General features: G+C 41.0%; 1 protein-coding gene across 2 annotated transcripts; it reads right to left on the bottom strand.

Moving 5' to 3' along the window:
* Positions 1 to 1,031: 1,031 nt before the first annotated feature.
* Positions 1,032 to 18,465, bottom strand: ikbke (inhibitor of nuclear factor kappa B kinase subunit epsilon). 2 transcript variants are annotated; one of them, XM_085353994.1, is made up of 21 exons: positions 18,085 to 18,465; positions 16,677 to 16,776; positions 16,302 to 16,439; positions 16,077 to 16,206; positions 15,818 to 15,999; positions 9,463 to 9,623; positions 9,195 to 9,305; positions 8,889 to 9,068; positions 7,813 to 8,012; positions 7,559 to 7,617; positions 7,353 to 7,444; positions 7,135 to 7,236; positions 6,635 to 6,692; positions 5,912 to 6,024; positions 5,746 to 5,822; positions 5,620 to 5,659; positions 5,414 to 5,515; positions 2,111 to 2,207; positions 1,849 to 1,940; positions 1,693 to 1,764; positions 1,032 to 1,603 (listed from the first exon to the last, which is right to left on the bottom strand). In XM_085353994.1, exons 2-21 carry the CDS (start codon positions 16,773 to 16,775, stop codon positions 1,540 to 1,542), a joined length of 2,169 nt encoding a protein of 722 aa, XP_085210120.1. In that variant the 5' UTR covers position 16,776; positions 18,085 to 18,465; the 3' UTR covers positions 1,032 to 1,539. The 2 variants fall into 2 exon arrangements, with proteins under 2 accessions (XP_085210120.1, XP_085210119.1); XM_085353993.1 differs by having other exon boundaries at positions 18,335 to 18,465.
* Positions 18,466 to 18,578: the final 113 nt, after the last annotated feature.

Here is an 18,578-nt window from a genome sequence, read left to right as displayed (position 1 = left end):
CCAATATATGTATATATTTATTTTAGAAGCATAGTTTTTATTTCACATAACAAAAAAATAAACCCAGAATGGCTCAGGCTACAACTATTACTGACCGGGAGGCGTAAAAAACACACATTTGATGAATCTGATTTGTAGGCCTCACTCTGGACTGACAGTATCGCAAATTTTGTCTCAATGTAAAATATCACAAAGTCTGTCTGTTACACTTGTTTGTGTGGGCTAAAAACAGTAAAGTTTTCCAATTTGCCAGAAACACGTCATGAGCTGAAAAAAATAACCACAGAGGCAGCTGAGCTCATCGCCCCCAACTGATCTGAGAAAGTCCACGAGGACGCCCACGCCCTGCCCACACACTTTCTTTCATTTTCAATTTCTCACACTTGTTTTACGTTTTCACTTCAGGGTTTTTTGGTGTTTAAGAGCAACGATATTCGTTCACACCCACCATAACCTGACATTAGGGGCCAGGAAAGGATTTCATCCACTTTTCTGTTTGAAATCTGGCTCTGACTGAATTATTTTTAAAGACTACAAAACAGTCAAATAAATAAATAAAAGTTGAAAAAACAGCAAGTATTTCCCCCCTAAATACCGCCTTTCATAATCAACAAATAACAAAGCTGGGATTTCCCCAGCATACACCACAGTGGCTAATGTCACTTTATAATGTCATTTTGGTCAGCTGTTATCGAAGTGTTAGCTTTAATGCCCTTCTGCAAAGAGAAAGAAGACACTGTGGTGAGTCCTGAGTTCCCCATGGTCGTGCTTCTCTTTTACAGGGATTCCCATGATGAAACACACAGAATTATTTTATCATTCCACTTAAAAACCAACAGGAACAGAAACAAATGTGGGTTAAAAAGATGAAATAGAGCAAATTCATCATCAAGTGGAATGATCAATCATTGGAAGGCCTTTTTCATCAAAAACACACAGACACAAAGAAAAACAGAGTCTACAAGCACAACCATTACCCTGTTTATAAGCAGATTTGTACAGAAACATTTTATACTGTTTTTTAATAATGTTTCTATATCCCAAATATAATCAAAACCTGCATACTAGTACACACTCTGTCTGGATAAATATACTATTCAAGGTTCTCCAGAGCCTACTCTTCCTCTTCTGTGAAACAAAGGACCACAAAAAACAGAGTAAGAGCTGACTATGCATTCATTGATCCTGGCTGACTATCTCTATGGCAGCCTATTACAAATACAATAACACTTAAGGCATTAATGAAGATTTTATTGATCTTATTACTGCTATACTCACACACACACACACACACACACACACACACACACACACACACACACCTGAAGCCTATCCTCCTTTCTCTTTGTGCTTATCTTATTTCTAAATTGATAAAGGACATTTCATTGATTGTTAAAGGAAGAGGAAGCAGATAAAAACAAACACTGTAGATGGTCCTTGAAAGGCCAGTACATTCATTAATGGCACTTAAGATGAGGTGATTTTCAGAGAGTGTGCGTGCGCCTTTCAGAGGCAAGATCCAGAGACAGTGGTCTTGTGTCACAGTGTAGAAGGTCTGGCCAGAGTCGGCTCCAGAGCTGCAGGAGAGTTCACGGCTCCCAGGCTATGGAACCACAGAAATACCATCAGCATCATGCTGCGTGTGCTTTGACAGATGAGATTTGTTAACAGTAAGGTGGTCACACCACTGACCTCTCTATAATACCGTTGTTACACTGTAGCTCCCTCACCAGAATCTCCATTTCCTCCTTCAAATGGTGCATCCTACAAAAAAGAAAGAAATACTGCAATGGCAGTCGGGAAATGTCTTAATTTTACACACACACACACACACACACACACACACACCTGGAGACCATCTGGTCATTGTCTTTGGGTATGACTGCTGACTGTTGTTCTGGTCTTTTGGACTGCAGAGTGTAAAGGATTCTGTCCATAACCTGAGGACGACAAATGAGACATGACATAGTCACTGACTTGCTCGACATCACTAATACAATAACTACTGAGCACAAACAAAAAGGCAGCACAGGAAAAATGCATGTCAGACTCCATGTTTATGCATAAGGTGTCAAGACTGTCTCCTAGGCATGAAAAGAGTGATACTGACCTTATTCTGGCACTGCTCACTCATCTCTAAGTCTGCTATTAAGCCTGCAGAGAAAGAACTGAAGTCCTGCAGTCGGGTCTGCAGCTCCAGCATAAGGCTGCAAACAAATGTAGAAGCACACTTGAGTAAACCTAATTGGTAACAGACAGGTTTTCAAACCCACACCCACCATCCTGCACCATTCTTGGAAAGACCACTCTGCTTTCAGTTATTAAACACCATCATTAGGCTGGTAACTAGGCAGGGTTTAAGGCTCAACGACCTCATAGAAATAACCTTTTCTTCAAATTTTTAACCATCAAGTGAATACCAAAAATGTTGTTCACCCTTGTGTCCTTTTGGCCTCGCACTCCTTCACCTTCTTTTCCTAAGCCAGAGTTTCCTGTTGCTCCAGTTATTCCACTGCCTGCCATGGGAAAGCTATCGCTGGCCACACGAGTAAACAAAAATGCCATCCTGTTCCTGTTTTAGTTGCTCAAGCATCAAGTAATTTTCCACGGAGATTGGATATCCACTGACAGACAGTGCTGCCAAATGAAACAAATGCTTATAGATAAACAATCATGGTGGTGGTGGGTTTTCTTTTTAATTTTTATTGTCCAATCACGTTATAACGACGATGAAAGATAATTTAAAAAAGCATTACTGAGAAAATGGTGGTTTGTACATGTGCAGAGGAGTTGTGTTTTGGAGATGATCACACAGGATTTAACGATATTAAAGAAGTTTGATATAAAAAAGATTATCATTGAATCTAGATAAAACCAAATTTTTGTTGTTTGGAAACCAAAAGAAAAATATCAAAGTAAAAATATGTGTTGACAATGTATATTTAAAAAAAGAGTGAATTAAATAAAATTTCTTGGTGTGATCATTGACCACAAGGTCTGTTGGAAACCACAAATTACTTATGTTCAAGGGAAATTGGCACCGGGCATGGCCGTCCTGGGGAAAGATAGGAAATACTGGAGAAAGAAAGCACTGCACATATTATACTGTGCTTTACTACTGCCGTATATGAGCTACTGTGTAGAGGTCTGGGGAAACACATACAAAAGTAATACACAAACAATAACAATAATACAAAAAAGGGCCACTAGATTAATAAATAATCCAGGATACAGTGACCCTGAATCCTCCCTTAGTTATGTTGCAATAGACGTAGGCTGCCGGGGATTCCCATGATGCATTGAGTTTTTCCTTTCCAGTCACCTTTCTCACTCACTATGTATTAACAGACCTCTCTGCATTGAATCATATCTGTTATTAACCTCTGTCTCTCTTCCACAGCATGTCTTTTATCCTGTCTTCCTTCTCTCACCCCCAACCGGTCGCAGCAGATGGCCGCCCCTCCCTGAGCCTGGTTCTGCCGGAGGTTTCTTCCTGTTAAAAGGGAGTTTTTCCTTCCCACTGTCACCAAAGTGCTTGCTCATAGGGGGTCATATGATTGTTGGGTTTTTCTCTGTATCTATGAAGCGCCTTGAGGCGACTTTTGTTGTGATTTGGCGCTATATAAATAAAATGGAATTGGATTGAATTGAATTCCAAAAGAAATCTGATAATTGTTTATAGAAAGAGAAGGTGAGTATAACTTAAGAAGGAAATGGAATTTTAAAATACAAAGTGTTAGAACAACTTTAAAAAGTATGTCTATCTCCATAGCAGGAGTTAAATTATGGAACAGTCTAACAGAAGAAATTAAAGAAAGTAACAACATAAACCAGTTTAAAATAAAATATAAAAAACACATTTTAAACAAATATAAGAATGAAGAAAACAGGGTTATCCCGGGGCGGTAATGTTGTTCGTAATAGTGTTTTAGTTTGTTTGTTTCATAATTTGTGAATCTGCCAATGTAACCATTCTGTCTTTATTTATATGAAAGTAACTATACTGTGGTGGGGCTTGTTTATTTGTTTTGTTTTATTGTTTGTTTGTTTTGTCTTTGCTTTAGCTTCATATGTTGTTTGTTTAATTTAAGACTAAAAGAAAATTAAATCAATGAGACGTAAAACTTGAGGGGGTAGGGACTAATAAGTGTATACTTCTGCCTACTCCTTTTCAAACAAAATAATGGAATGATCTTTTGTAATGATTGTGAATGCACATGTTTGAAATAAAACTGAACTGAACTGAAGGAGGGACCGTGGATATATTGGATAAAGGATATAGAATACTGAACTGCCAGCCAGGGGGAAAAGAGGAGGACCTCAGAGAAGTCAAACCTTAAGATTAGGCTTAAAACCTTCCTTTTTGATAAAAATTATAGGTAGGGCTAGATCAAGTGACCCTGAATTCTCCCTTAGTCGCGCTGCAATATGCCTAGGCTGCTTGGAGCCTCCTATGAAAAACTCACCTTTTTCCCTGTCCATGTGTTTATACAGCACTCTGATGTAATTATTAATTATTATTAATCTGTGGCTCTCTTCCACAGATTTCCTTCTCTCACCCCCAGCCGGCAGATGGCTGCCCTTCCCTGAGCCTGGTACTTCAGGAGGCTTTTTCCTGTTAAAAAGGAGTTCTTCCTTCCCACTGTCGCCAAATACTTTCTCATTGGGGGTTTTCTGTTTGTTGGTGTTTTCTATGTTATTTCTGTGCTATTGTAGTTTTTTCACCTTAAAATATTAAGCCTTACCTTGAGGTAACTCTTGTTGTGATTTGGAGCTGTAATAAATAAACCTGAAGAAAATGTCACTGGATTCAGCTGAAATCCAGCAACAAATTGCAGATGGCTAAATCAATCAGTATTGTGTGTCAACTATGGAGACATTTCTTCATGGTGGAAGTAAGAATTGTTTTCTTTGTGTGTTTTTGTTTGGAACACATATTGTGTATTATAGAGGGTGGATAACATCTTTGCTTGCTGCTGGTGATGCTATCATCCAAAGGAGGACGATTGGAGTAGGGAGCGAACCACCCAGCCTTATTATGGTCATTACTTGAGCCAAAAAGAAGGATAAGTCACCACGTATTCACTGGATAATGACTTGTCAATCACAATCGTTTGTCTGGTCAAGGTGGCAAAAATTCTCAGTTTGAGGCTTCACAAGCTGCGTGGCTCCACCCATCTTTTATACCATATATGTTTTTAACCTGTATTTTAAATTAAAATGTTTCTACTCTACTTAAACACATTTGAAAGACAGAGAATCAAAGTGCATAAAGTACGTAACCTGTATTCCATGTTACACAAATATACAGTGATGATGACCAGGGTTAATCAATAACATACAATATCAGCTTTGATCAACTGTTTGAATGACTGCTAAAGGTTATTTTAATGAAGGAGTAGCTTGCTCTGACCTGTTCCATGTTCTTGTTGAGTCTAAAACCTCTTTGTATCTCTGCACACAGTCTTCTCTGAACAGAGATTTCACTCGCTTAATGTGGCTCGACAGGTGGATTCTGTCAAGGAAGAACGACAAACAGATTACACGACAGCGCAGGTACTTTACAGGCTGGGGCATAGCTGTGGGAACACAAATCCATAATCACACACACGCACTCACTTCTCAAACTTGTGGATTTGCTCATCATTGTATGCTAGCTCTGTGGGAAAAAGAAGAAATCTGTCAGATGAATAATATGAAACACAAACAAGAAATTTATAGTATCTATAGAGAAGCTGTGCATACTGCCAGTCAGCCTGTCTTTACGATAATGCTGATGAATTGCTGTTATCTTCTGTAGCAGCATCTCTATCTTCTGGCAGCTATAAGAAAAGAAATTAGTTCTAATAAACACTTATAAATAAAACCAATTGTCCATTCTGCAGTTTTGAATCCCTGCCCCCGATAGTACCTCTTATCATTGGCCAGAGTCTCTGACAACTTGGCCTGTTCTATCTGCAGTTGATCAAGTCGGTTCTGAAACTCTTGGATACCAGCACTGTACAAAGGTAGGTGTTGATGAACCTGAGGAGACAAGCATCTCAGATTCTTACACACAACACATCAACAAAGCACAAATCTGTGCAATCAGTTATGATTCAAGCACTCACATTTAGGGGATTCAATATGAGACGCATCAAATATAAGCTATGCTGTCTGCCTGTCTCTCATGATATTGAATTTCAGTCAACTGCGAGGGAACTAACTCCTTTGCATACCAGGTTTAAATCTTACTATAACACTAAGGCAATGTGCCTGTTTATATATAAATTCATAATAAACCTAAATTTAGCATCCTCTAAAATTTGAACTACAATACAGTATCTTATAATTCTAGTAGCAACTAAATATCCATCTCAAAGACACTCAATCAGTGTTAATATTTGCCAATAGGTAGCATAAAAAGCAGGATGATTATATCTGCTTTCCCTCTATGATGTTTTTAGAATAACAGCATGTAAATCAGGTGCACCACAAACTGCAGCATCCAGTACTACTACTACAGTACCAGCAAAAAGGTATTAAACCTTCACAAAGACAAGACATAATTTGAGTTTTAATTGTACAGTTTTAACTGGGACCTGTATAACTGCATCAGTCGAGCTTGTCTCTGTTTTTTGCTCTTGGTACTCACCTGCCGCAACCTTTGACCATTAGCAGCTGAGCCTTGATTTTCTGAAGTGTAAGGGTCTCTAAGAAATGTAGCAGATATTGGAGGAGAAAGGAAGGTTATAGGTTAAAGATGGCATTATTACAGTATCAGGAACATTAGAAATGTTTTGTGTCTATGTTTACACAAGACCTAGCCTCATTTGTCAAGATAAAAAAAAAAAAAAAAAAAAAAAAATCTACCTCAGGTAACAAGTATGCCCGAATTATTGCAAACACTGCACTTTACCATCTCGAGTGCACTTTTACAGAATTAATTTTCTGTGCTTATTCTAAAAACACTTACGGGTGCCAGTGCTACCCTTCAGCCTTCTAGTAGATACACTGTATGTATTCATTTGAAAATCCCAGGTGACTCCCTTCTTGAGCTATCACATTCACAAGATTTCCAGAAAACTTGCTGCAACAACAATACCTCTTCAGCCTTTTACAGCTTAGGGTTAAAAAGTGTGCAGACAAACTTACAGTGTGCGAATCCCGTGTTCTGCATTGAGGCAGGACTGCAGTCTAATGGTGACCATGGCAATACTGTGCAAGGCTTCTCTGCACTCGTTGCGCAATTTCATTCTAAGAAACAAGAAAAATAGGGAAACGCAGAACATAAACTGAAGGGAAATAACACCCGGGAGGCCCAGAATTCCAAGAAGACTAACAAATAATTTTTATCTGTGTTTGTGTCTCACATGTAGCTGTAATATCCCTGCAGCAGCAACTCCCGGTGCGTGTGCAGCAGCCGTACTATCCTCAGATACTGGTGGACTACACCTACTACAATCTAAAAATAAAAGGGGATCGGGGGGAAAAGAAGGCAGATATGAAAAGTGTTTAGTATATAAAATAATATATTAAATAATATTTTAAACTACCGGTAATAACAGGGAGCATTTACCTTGGAGAAATTGTAATCTGCCATGACGTCAAACCTGGCCGGGATGACGGGACTCTCTGCTGCAGAGGACAAAAGAAATACATCGCAAAAAATATAGAATTCATGAAAATGTGCAATCATGTCTGTGCAACTGTGTGATAACAACTGCATGCTCACACCAAACCAGCTAAAATATTTCTGTTGAGACAGAAACTGACACCTTTTTCTCAAAACTTAACACACACATATTTCCGTTATGCAAGTCTCGGTCTTACGTTCTCTGAATGGCAGGCTGGTGTTTGCTTCATCAGTTGCATAGCTGAGCAGAATGAGGGGCTGAGAAGGTGAAGTTCGTGGAAGATTGACCACCTTCATGCTGCCCTCCAAGAGCAGGTCATGTCCGAGGTACATGTGATGTTGTTGCTGTACCCCTATACCTGTTTGAGACGCCACCTCTTCGAAGAAGATTGATACTCTGGTTGAGAAGAGAGACAGATTTTAATTTTGTTAGACACATTTTTAAATTTCAGGAGCAAGTTTGCTTCTTAAGACTGTTCTCAGTGCGCCTGGTCGCTGCTGTTTGGAGTGAAGCTTATTTAGTTAACTTCTTTCTTTTTGACTTTTCTCCTGGAGCTGGAGGCTTTGAATACCCTTTTGATTTGTTCTTGTCATTGGTGTTTTTCTTATTAATGTCCAAATCCCCACAAATAAATTGTATTAAATTTCGGTGATTACATGTGTCAGTAAGCCTTTTAAACCTTTAGTTCGCTTCATAAACAATGACAAAATAATAATGGTCAGATTACCATAAAGCTGAGTTGCAGACATATTTTTATACAAAAATAAATGTAAAATAATTATTGTATTTGTTTTAGCTTTTTGTCTTTTTTTCAGTGCTGGCAGAGACAAAAACAGGAAACATGGGGTGAAAAAAGATGAGGAAATAGCAGCAGTTATGTTTGCATAAAAATCACTATTTCTTAAATTACAAACGTAACATACAAATCTGCTCTGTCCTCAAACGCTCTGAGTTCTACTGCACAGATTCAATGAACTGAGAGTGAAAGGCTTTAAAAAAGCAATTTGAGATTACAGATATAATCCACAGCTCAGCACAGAATTTACTGGCATTACCACATTAAAACTATAACACATATTACACCTCATTATTCTGCGAGTTCTTCTGCTGCGTATTTCTTGTATAAATTCCAGAAAACAAAATGGTTTCACGTCATTGTCAGTAACAAATTCAAACTCTCATCAAGATACTGAGCTTGCACTACATTTTTTTAATAAACAAAAACAGCCAAAGGAAAAAAAAGGCCACCCATAAAGGCCTCTGCAGACTTACGTGTTGTAGTGGTGTATGTAGATGCAATGTGCCATGGCCTGCTGCAGAGAAAAGAGGTGAACTGCTTGCCGCTGCAACACATCTGTGGTGGCTGTGAAGAACTGGTCAAAGCACCAACACTTTTCCTGGTCAGCCTCCATTATACCTGCTAGTACTGGAACCAGCTGCACCCTTAGACCCCTACAGCCACAGAGACAGGGAGAGCAAGAAAAGGGAACAACAAAGAGAGACAAAAAAAACCATGAGGGTTTGATGGTGACAAGGTGTGTATAAATAGGATTTAGTTGTTTTTATTAGGTGGCATACTGTGACAGCTGGCAGCTGTGAGGTAGGTGATAGCTCCAGTCTATAGGTCCGCCCTCTCTCCGTTGTATTCCAGCTATCGCCCCCATAGGTTTCTCTGTGGTTATTTTGAACCTATAAAACAAAACCCCCAAAATGGTTCAGAGGAAATACATAAATATATGTCCTAAGGCACAGTTACTAACATTGATCATGGCTGGTACATGTAGATGTACAGATGTTAGCTGTGGTTTCAGTTGGGGGCTTGAAGAACTCTAATGTATTAACTTACATAATGGGCTTGTTCCTGCGTGGTCCTTCATATGGTGTGAAGGGAAGACTCCCAGTGGCAGCGTGGTATAAGGTCACACCAATACTCCACAGGTCGACACTCACCCCGTAAGATTTATGATGAGGCTTACGTAGCACTGCGCGCTCATACATGTCTGGGTGCTACACACACACATGAAGAAGAGAAAACAGTCAAAGCACCTTCATAGTGAGCCACAGTGCGCCATTTCGATCCAGCACTGTGTATCAGTCAAGTCTACATAGTTCACCTTTTGTTCTGATAACGCAGTGATTCCCTGGCTGGGGCCCCCTTGTGGGGTGCAAAGGTACCACAGATGGGCCGCAGAAACAACAGAAGGTCAGTTTGAAATTCCTCAGATGTATGTACTTTTATAAATATATTTATTTATATAAAAAGTGACTTAAAACTGGCGATAAAAGCTTGTGAGTTTGGGATATTACTCATTATTTTAGCCTAAAGTCGCTGCTCTTGTATCAAAGTTTGTGTGCCAGTGGCAGGTGGGTCACACATTGGCCTTTAAGACGTTACATATGACTGGGTAGCATTTGAAATTTATAGCCATAATCGTGTTTTTTATGGTTTTCTGATAAAATTTTCAAGAAAATACATCACTTGTATTTTGATTAGTGAGTGAAGATTTAAGACTAGATGAGCCCCATGGGATTTTCTGGTTTTTAAGTGGGCTGCAGCACTCTTGATTTTAGGAATGGCTGTTATAACTAATAGATTTGACCACTAGATGGCTACCTAGTCCTGATCATGCAGGCTGCCTTTAAATATTCAAATTTGGGCTCCTGAAGATTGTCATTTAAATGTCACTTGGATACTGTCCACTTTGCTGTGAAATCGGACCCTGGTAACAAAACATTTTCACATCTACCTCAGGTTAAATCACTCGCAGAGGTGTTGGTCTCAACCTAATCTAACATAACACAGAGATTCACATCAGAGTTTACAAGGTAAGATATTCCATTGGGGAAATTGGGAAAAGCAAAATAGTTTAGTGGGGACAAGGCTGCAAGCCGAGTGCTGAAGGAAGCATTTTAATTATTGCAATATGAAAGTGTATCGATTTAAAGCTTTTACTTTAAAAATCAACACTCCTTGCGAACATGTTATGTTATATACTTTTTATTGACCCCAGTTATTAGATGGGAATGAATGCACTCTTTCACCACTGTACCTACAGATGGAAAAACGCATCATCATAAATGTTTTTAACTGTAGTGCAAATGGAGCATAAATGCAACGGACCATGTCAAGGCCACCTGCAGGCTAACCCGAACCTGAAAAAATAATATAAGACAACTCTATGTCCACTAACCACTGCTTGCTTTATTCTTTAGGCGGGATAGTGGACCTGCACAGAGCACTTGCTGTCGATGAAGGCAGTGTAAAAAACATGTATTTCAGTCAGTGAGTGGGCTACTCTTCCCTGTCCTGTTGTTCATCCCACAGACAAAAACGATGGAAAGTATCCACTACAGCTATTGTCTGTGCGTTTCCTGCTGTATTTTTTTTTTAAATCTTTGATTTTTTTTCCACATTCTCCCTTTTCTATTCTGGTCCACTCGACAGTGAATCAGCATTCGATTGACTCCTAGGTGATTCAAGTCCAGTGCCGTACAGTAGGATTTTGAAGGACTGCATGGCAGCACGTGTGCGGTGGCTAAAAACTCCTCTGTTTGCTGTCCTAATGGAAGCATGTACATCTGCTGATATCCCAGCGTTGGTGTTGTTTCTACATCATCATAGCAGTGTCGGTCGACAATCACCATCGCAACTGACCAATCATGTTGTCTGAGCATTCATTTAGCATTAGCCAAGCAGTTATCTAATCAGGGCTTTAGGTGCACCAGCACAAAAGTTAGGTGCACCCAAATCTTTCAACCGCATCGCTTAACACGACAGTTTTACATATTCACTTTTTTTTTTTTTTTTTTTTTTTTAAATTGCTGTCCATACAGACATATTGATTTGTAAATGATTAACTAACAATCTTGTCAGCACAAAGTTCTTTATTTTGAGCACAGTTCTACAAGAAAGATAAGTTACTGAAAAAGTGCTTGTGCTTAAAGTGCTTTGGCACTTTGCCACTCTTTGGCAATATTGCAGGCAATGTTAAACTTAATCATGATCTCTGCCTCCTCTGATGACCTGTTTCCTGCTGTGAAAGACAGTGGGGAGAGGGGACACCTGGGCAGTGCATTTATCGCGGCATATAATGTGCTTTCTGGATACACTGTGCTGTCTCAGCATTTCAGTTCGAAACGTATTAGCACCAGTCACAATTGCAGTATTGCCGGCCATGGTCCTTCCACACAGTAAATGCAGTGCATCATGTTGTCAGCTTTATCTGTATCTTAGCCAGGGAAACTGGTCAAGCCACTCTTCTATTGTATATACTTTCCCCCTTTTGCTTTCAATGGGCTCTGGCTCGGAGTCAATCGTATGTGGCTCATTATCTGATGCTGTCTCTGGACCAGTGTTACAGAGGTTTTATTAGAGACACAGCTAGTTTTGCAATTTGGCATAATTTAAAAAAAGTTTACATTTCTTCAGTATTAAACAGCAGAAATTCGGTTTTCTTGTCAGAGGTCATTCTTGGGAAAAATACAATTTAAAAAAAACAGCGGCCGACAGCGCTGTACACGACTTGTTTGTAACAAGCGAATGAATAACGCAGAAAACAGATTTGAGATGGGAAACTGTTCTCAAAATAGAGAAAGAGCTGTGAAGGAAGTGTTATTTTATCATGGTGGAAGCAAAACAGCAAAAGTAAGAGGGAATTAATGGCAATGTTTATCAAATGTGAAGTGTAGTTTTGATCTTCTTCAGTGAATTTTGGTTTGAGAGAGACAACACCTGCAGCTTCACTGTGAGCTGTCGGCTTTCAGCCCCGACAGCGTGGGGGCATAAGTGCCGTTGGGTGAGAAAGCCGACTGTGGTGAGGCGTGGTCATCGATGCAGACGCACCTGCACAGCATCCGCGATCACGCCCGCTGTGTTAAAACACGGGGGAGCAGGGGTTGTGGGTTGGAAGTTGTGGTGTGATGTGATGCGTGGCTGGCAGCTTAAGAGCTGCAGCTGATAACAATAAATGGCTCTAAATGATGATCTGTGGTCCCACCGTGACTTATTCACACCACACCGACATCTCACAGATTCTGATGCATCGGGTCCATGCTTTGTGTTTACGTCTTTGTCCGGAATCCTTTTCCCTGCTCTCATTTACTGTTTTAGCTGTTTGGTGGTTTTTGAAATAGTTTTGTGAGGTTTAACTTGAGATTCTGGCGTTTCTGATAAAATATATTTATATTATATCAGGATTTAATGAATCAAATTGATTATTGACTACTCACCTCTCTCTATCCGCCTGCACTTTCAAACGTATAGACACCTAGGCCTACAGGAATATTTGGACCAGGGCCAACCAGAGAGGTCCCGCCCCTGACTATCTCTGATTGGTTTAGACCACGATATGGGCATAATGTGTGTCTGTTGTTGACCACACGTAGACAGAGTTGCGGAGTGACCTAGGATATTTTTTAGTCGCACCATTCAGAAATTAGGTTGCATGTGCGACCTAATTGGTCGCACTCTAGAGCCCTGCTAATGCTACTATCACAAGCAAACCAGCACTAAAAACATAATAAACTGTAATCAGTCTTCACTCACTTATTCGAAGGTCCCCAAAGTATTTACAGTGGGGCAAAAAAGTATTTAGTCAGCCACCGGTTGTGCAAGTTTCCCCACCTAAAATGATGACAGAGGTCAGTAATTTGCACCAGAGGTACACTTCAACTGTGAGAGACAGAATGTGAAAAAAAATCCATGAATCCACATGGTAGGATTTGTAAAGAATTTATTCGTAAATCAGGGTGGAAAATAAGTATTTGGTCAATAACAAAAATACAACTCAATACTTTGTAACATAACCTTTGTTGGCAATAACAGAGGTCAAACGTTTACTATAGGTCTTTACCAGGTTTGCACACACAGTAGCTGGTATTTTGGCCCATTCCTCCATGCAGATCTTCTCGAGAGCAGTGATGTTTTGGGGCTGTCGCCGAGCAACACGGACTTTCAACTCCCGCCACAGATTTTCTATGGGGTTGAGGTCTGGAGACTGGCTAGGCCACTCCAGGACTTTCAAATGCTTCTTACGGAGCCACTCCTTTGTTGCCCGGGCGGTGTGTTTTGGATCATTGTCATGTTGGAAGACCCAGCCTCGTTTCATCTTCAAAGTTCTCACTGATGGAAGGAGGTTTTGGCTCAAAATCTCACGATACATGGCCCCATTCATTCTGTCCTTAACACGGATCAGTCGTCCTGTCCCCTTGGCAGAAAAACAGCCCCATAGCATGATGTTTCCACCCCCATGCTTCACAGTAGGTATGGTGTTCTTGGGATGCAACTCAGTTTTCTTCTTCCTCCAAACACGACGAGTTGAGTTTATACCAAAAAGTTCTACTTTGGTTTCATCTGACCACATGACATTCTCCCAATCCTCTGCTGTATCATCCATGTGCTCTCTGGCAAACTTCAGACGGGCCTGGACATGCACTGGCTTCAGCAGCGGAACACGTCTGGCACTGCGGGATTTGATTCCCTGCCGTTGTAGTGTGTTACTGATGGTGACCTTTGTTACTTTGGTCCCAGCTCTCTGCAGGTCATTCACCAGGTCCCCCCGTGTGGTTCTGGGATCTTTGCTCACCGTTCTCATGATCATTTTGACCCCACGGGATGAGATCTTGCGTGGAGCCCCAGATCGAGGGAGATTATCAGTGGTCTTGTATGTCTTCCATTTTCTCATGATTGCTCCCACAGTTGATTTTTTCACACCAAGCTGCTTGCCTATTGTAGATTCACTCTTCCCAGTCTGGTGCAGGTCTACAATACTTTTCCTGGTGTCCTTCGAAAGCTCTTTGGTCTTGGCCATGGCGGAGTTTGGAGTCTGACTGTTTGAGGCTGTGGACAGGTGTCTTTTATACAGATGATGAGTTCAAACAGGTGCCATTCATACAGGTAACGAGTGGGGGACAGAAAAGCTTCTTACAGAAGACGTTACAGGTCTGTGAGAGCCAGAGATTTTCCTTGTTTGAGGTGACCAAATACTTATTTTCCACCCTGATTTACGAATAAATTCTTTACAAATCCTACCATGTGGATTCATGGATTTTTATTTCACATTCTGTCCTCCTTACAGGGAGGAGGTCAGCGCCCTGACCCACTGGTGTCAAGACAACCATCTCACCCTCAACGTCGCAAAGACAAAGGAGTTGATAGTGGACTTCCGGAGGTGCAGAGAAGTACACACCCCCATCACCATCAACGGCGCTGCTGTGGAGAGAGTGAGCAGCTTCCGGTTCCTTGGCGTACACCTGGCTGAGGATCTTACGTGGTCAGTACACACAAACAAAACAGCGAAGAAGGCGCAGCAGCGCCTCTTCTTTCTCAGGAGACTGAAAAGATTCGGCATGAGCCCCCGCATCCTCAGGACCTTCTATCACTGTGCCATTGAGAGCATCCTCACTGGATGCATCACCACCTGGTATGGCAACAGCACCGCCTACAACCGCAAAGCTCTCCAGCGAGTAGTGCGGTGCTCTGAACAGATAATTGGAGGTGAGCTTCCCTCCCTCCAAGACATCTACAGGAAGCGGTGCCTGAGGAAAGCGGGGAGGATCATCAAGGACTCCAGTCACCCCAGCCATAAACTGTTCAGACTGCTTCCATCAGGAAGGAGGTTCTGCAGCATCCGGTCCCGTACCAGCAGACTGAGAGACAGCTTTTTCCATCAGGCCATCAGACTGCTGAACACGTCATAGACACCTCAGCTTCACTACTGGAACTTCAACATTATGCACTCCACACTGTATATAAATGCCACTTGTTTTGCACATATTCAACTCTGTATATTTTATTATTATTATTATTTTTTTTTTTTTTTTTTTTTTTTTTTTTTTTTTTATTATTATTTTTTTACTATTTAATTTGTAAAAATGTATATACACACACACACACACACACACGTAGGAAAATATTTAGTATACACATCCAGAAATGCATACACTATTATATATTGTACATATATTTATTAGTTTCAGGTTGGCCATTCTTGTATTTTGCTCGTTTGTGTTGTTGTGTTTGCACATCTCTGTTGCTTGTGGGGCTCGCACACAAGAATTTCACTCACATGTGCTGTGCCAGTGTGCCTGCACATGTGATGTGACAATAAAAGTGATTTGATTTGATTTGATTTGAATAAATACTTTTTTGCCCCACTGTAGGAAACCTGGCAGAGGTTTGCTCAGTGAGTCCGCTATCTTACCAGATACTCTTCAGTTCCATAAATGGAGACAAACTTCTCGTCATCTTCGAGCTCTCTTGCTGCTCCAAAGTCTGTCAGCTTGTAAACAGACCTGCCGTCCTCCCCAACCTGCCGCATTATGTTCCCTGGCTTAATGTCCCGGTGTACCACTCCATTTTCCCGCAGGTGATTCATACCTTGCACTGAAGAGAACAGAGGGTGGAAAGTTTCAGGAACAGGTGCATAAAATTACAGACCGATACCACATATACACACCCACCTATACACTGCAATACTGTGAGGAACTCTGTTTCAGCGAGACCAAAGGCGTTTTCCGGCTCCTCGAGCAGGCTTAGGAGACTCCCTCCTGAACAATACTCCATCACCAGCACCTTCTGTTTAGAGGGCAGCTGAAAGGTGAGGGATTAACCGTGAGGTGTGCTTCTTTTACATGTTGCTAATATTTTTCTTTTTTTTTAATATAGATATCTTTTTATATTCTTACCTCTTCCACGGTGAATAGCTTGATAATATTGCTGTGATTGAGTTTCCGGAGCATCTCGAACTCCCTCATCTGGACCTGGTGGGGGCGGTTGTAGCTCATTATGTTAAACACCTTGACGGCCACCAGTTCACCCGACCTCTGCAAACACGCATGCACATTTGCATCACAGATACATCACAGCATTGCGCAAATGTGTCAGCAATCAACAGCATCTCTGAAACCACAGCTTTTCTTATCGTACATCCTGGTATTGCTCTGAGCAAAAGAAGAAGAAGAAGAAGAAAAGCAGGCTGAAATTTCAATAATGACGGCAGCACTGATGTGAATGACTTTTCCTGTGAGTACGATGAGATGATAAAACCATCCTGTGGTTACCTTATGGCGTGCTTTGTAGACGCTGGCAGTAGCCCCCTGCCCGAGGACATCGTCTACAGACCACAGGTAGCTTATTGTACTGGCTGTAATACCTGACATACTGGAAGAAATGAGAAGGGAGGGTTACTATTATTAGAAAAGCCTTGGGAGACAGAACCAAGGTTATCCAATCATAAAACAAACAAATGCTAAAATAAAGAGGTTAGTATCGGATAACCGTACGGCCTGCTGTTGTAGTATTTGTCAGTGCATTGCCATACTGCAAATTCTGGTGTCAATCTGATACCAAGTAATGCAGGGCCAGCATTACCTTTTGACTTGTAAAGGTACTTTACCTGGGGTATAGCAGTGTATCATGACATACGAGATGCACCAGGATCAATTTGCATATTCTAAACAAAACTCCTCTGTTTGCTGTCCTAATGGAAGATGTACATCTGCTGATATCCCAGCGTTGGTGTTGTTCCTACATCATCATAGCGGTGTCGGTCGACAATCACCATCGCAACTGACCAATCACGTTGTCTGAGCATTCATTTAGCATTAGCCAAGCAGTTATCTAATCAGGGCTTAAGACCAACTTTTTGCCACAGTTGCACTGGTGTGCCTAACTTTTTTCTTAGGTGCACCAGCACAAAAGTATTCTAAACAGATTTAGAGATCACTAAATCATGGTGGTTTTTACTTTCTACAACAATTAGTTGTTAAAACAAAACCTTTCGGCTTTTCATTTATTGTGAAACTGGGTTTTTTTTTTTTTGGGGAGGCCTGGAATGTAAATGTGCCTGTCTGTAAAGCACTTTTGGTCATCTTTTATTAATTAAAATGTGCTGTAGGCTATAAACAAAATCAATGTGACAGTCAACACAACAAGGTTGAGACATCTTTCATACTGCATGACAGGCTCCAACCCACACCGAGACACTAATAAGGTTAAACGGAAAGGAAATGTTGGATAGATTGATGTTTGAGGTGAGGTTTTTTTATATTTCTAAAATAAATAAATAATTTAACACAATGCAGTGGGCTACATGTCAAACTGAGAATAGAAAAAAAAGTATCGATCCTATTATGCTAGTATCGATCTGACACCAATACCGGCGTTGGTATCGATACTTTCAATTTTTGAATCGATCCGCCCACCTCTAGTATTTGCATTTATTTATTCGCTTTAAACAGGCTAGTTGAGTTCATGTCGTCACAGCAGCCATTTTTCCCATTAAAAGCAGGTGTTACATTAATTAAAGCTCTGTCAGTAGACAAATACCTCCACGGATATCTCCACTAACACGATTTTTTACATTTTACTAAACTTCTACATCAAAGGCTCTATTAAAACGACGTTAATACGCGGTTAGCTACTTGAAGCTAGGTGTTTAATTAGTTTAGCAGGGCTCGCGCTACTAACCTATGTAGGAGCTGTAGCCGGACCTCACCTGGACCCGGTGCTGCTGCTCGTCAGTCGTCCTTTTAGCCCTGACGGTAACGTGGCAGGAGCAAGAAAACCGCTTTTTTTCAGCCGTGCCGCCACAAATAACTGCTGGTAATGTTGGTTACTAACTCCAACTGCCCTCTGGGTTACTGTAAATCCAGCTCGTCTGAAAACAAAATACGCCTACGTGTGAAACTTCTTCCGCAGTTAGAAGCAGCTTTCATACCTGGAAGGGCTCCTTTCCGAACAGGTGAGACGCGGAGAGGAGGTGCTGCTGGACACGGGCTCAGTGTGCCGTGGGTCACTTTTTGTAACGAGGATCCAGGAGGGTTCGTTCAGAGCCAGCAGCTGGCCGCATTGCGTTATCGTTTGGGAAGTGCGGACTTCACGTTGTGGGACGGACTTTAGATGAAGGCGGAAATGTAGTTTCCCTCTGTGCCTGTGTGAGAGTGACTGCCGTGAGAGTACGC

This window comes from Diplotaxodon limnothrissa, linkage group LG5 (assembly GCF_057381915.1).
Source record: "Diplotaxodon limnothrissa isolate DT_005_m linkage group LG5, D_limnothrissa_male_GT1.1, whole genome shotgun sequence".
In the NCBI taxonomy this organism is placed as follows: Eukaryota; Metazoa; Chordata; class Actinopteri; order Cichliformes; family Cichlidae; genus Diplotaxodon; species Diplotaxodon limnothrissa.
Note: the sequence above shows the minus strand (reverse complement) of the source record. Positions and strands in the feature narration are given on the sequence as shown.

Excerpts from the sequence above, each read along its gene's own strand:
- ikbke (XM_085353994.1), bottom strand. The coding sequence starts at position 16,775 with ATGTCAGGTATTACAGCCAGTACAATAAGCTACCTGTGGTCTGTAGAC. Across the intron at positions 7,618-7,812 it reads CAGCCTGCCATTCAGAGAAC|CAGAGAGTCCCGTCATCCCG; the intron begins GTAAGACCGAGA and ends TGTCCTCTGCAG. Across the intron at positions 1,941-2,110 it reads GTGAGCAGTGCCAGAATAAG|GTTATGGACAGAATCCTTTA; the intron begins GTCAGTATCACT and ends TGTCGTCCTCAG.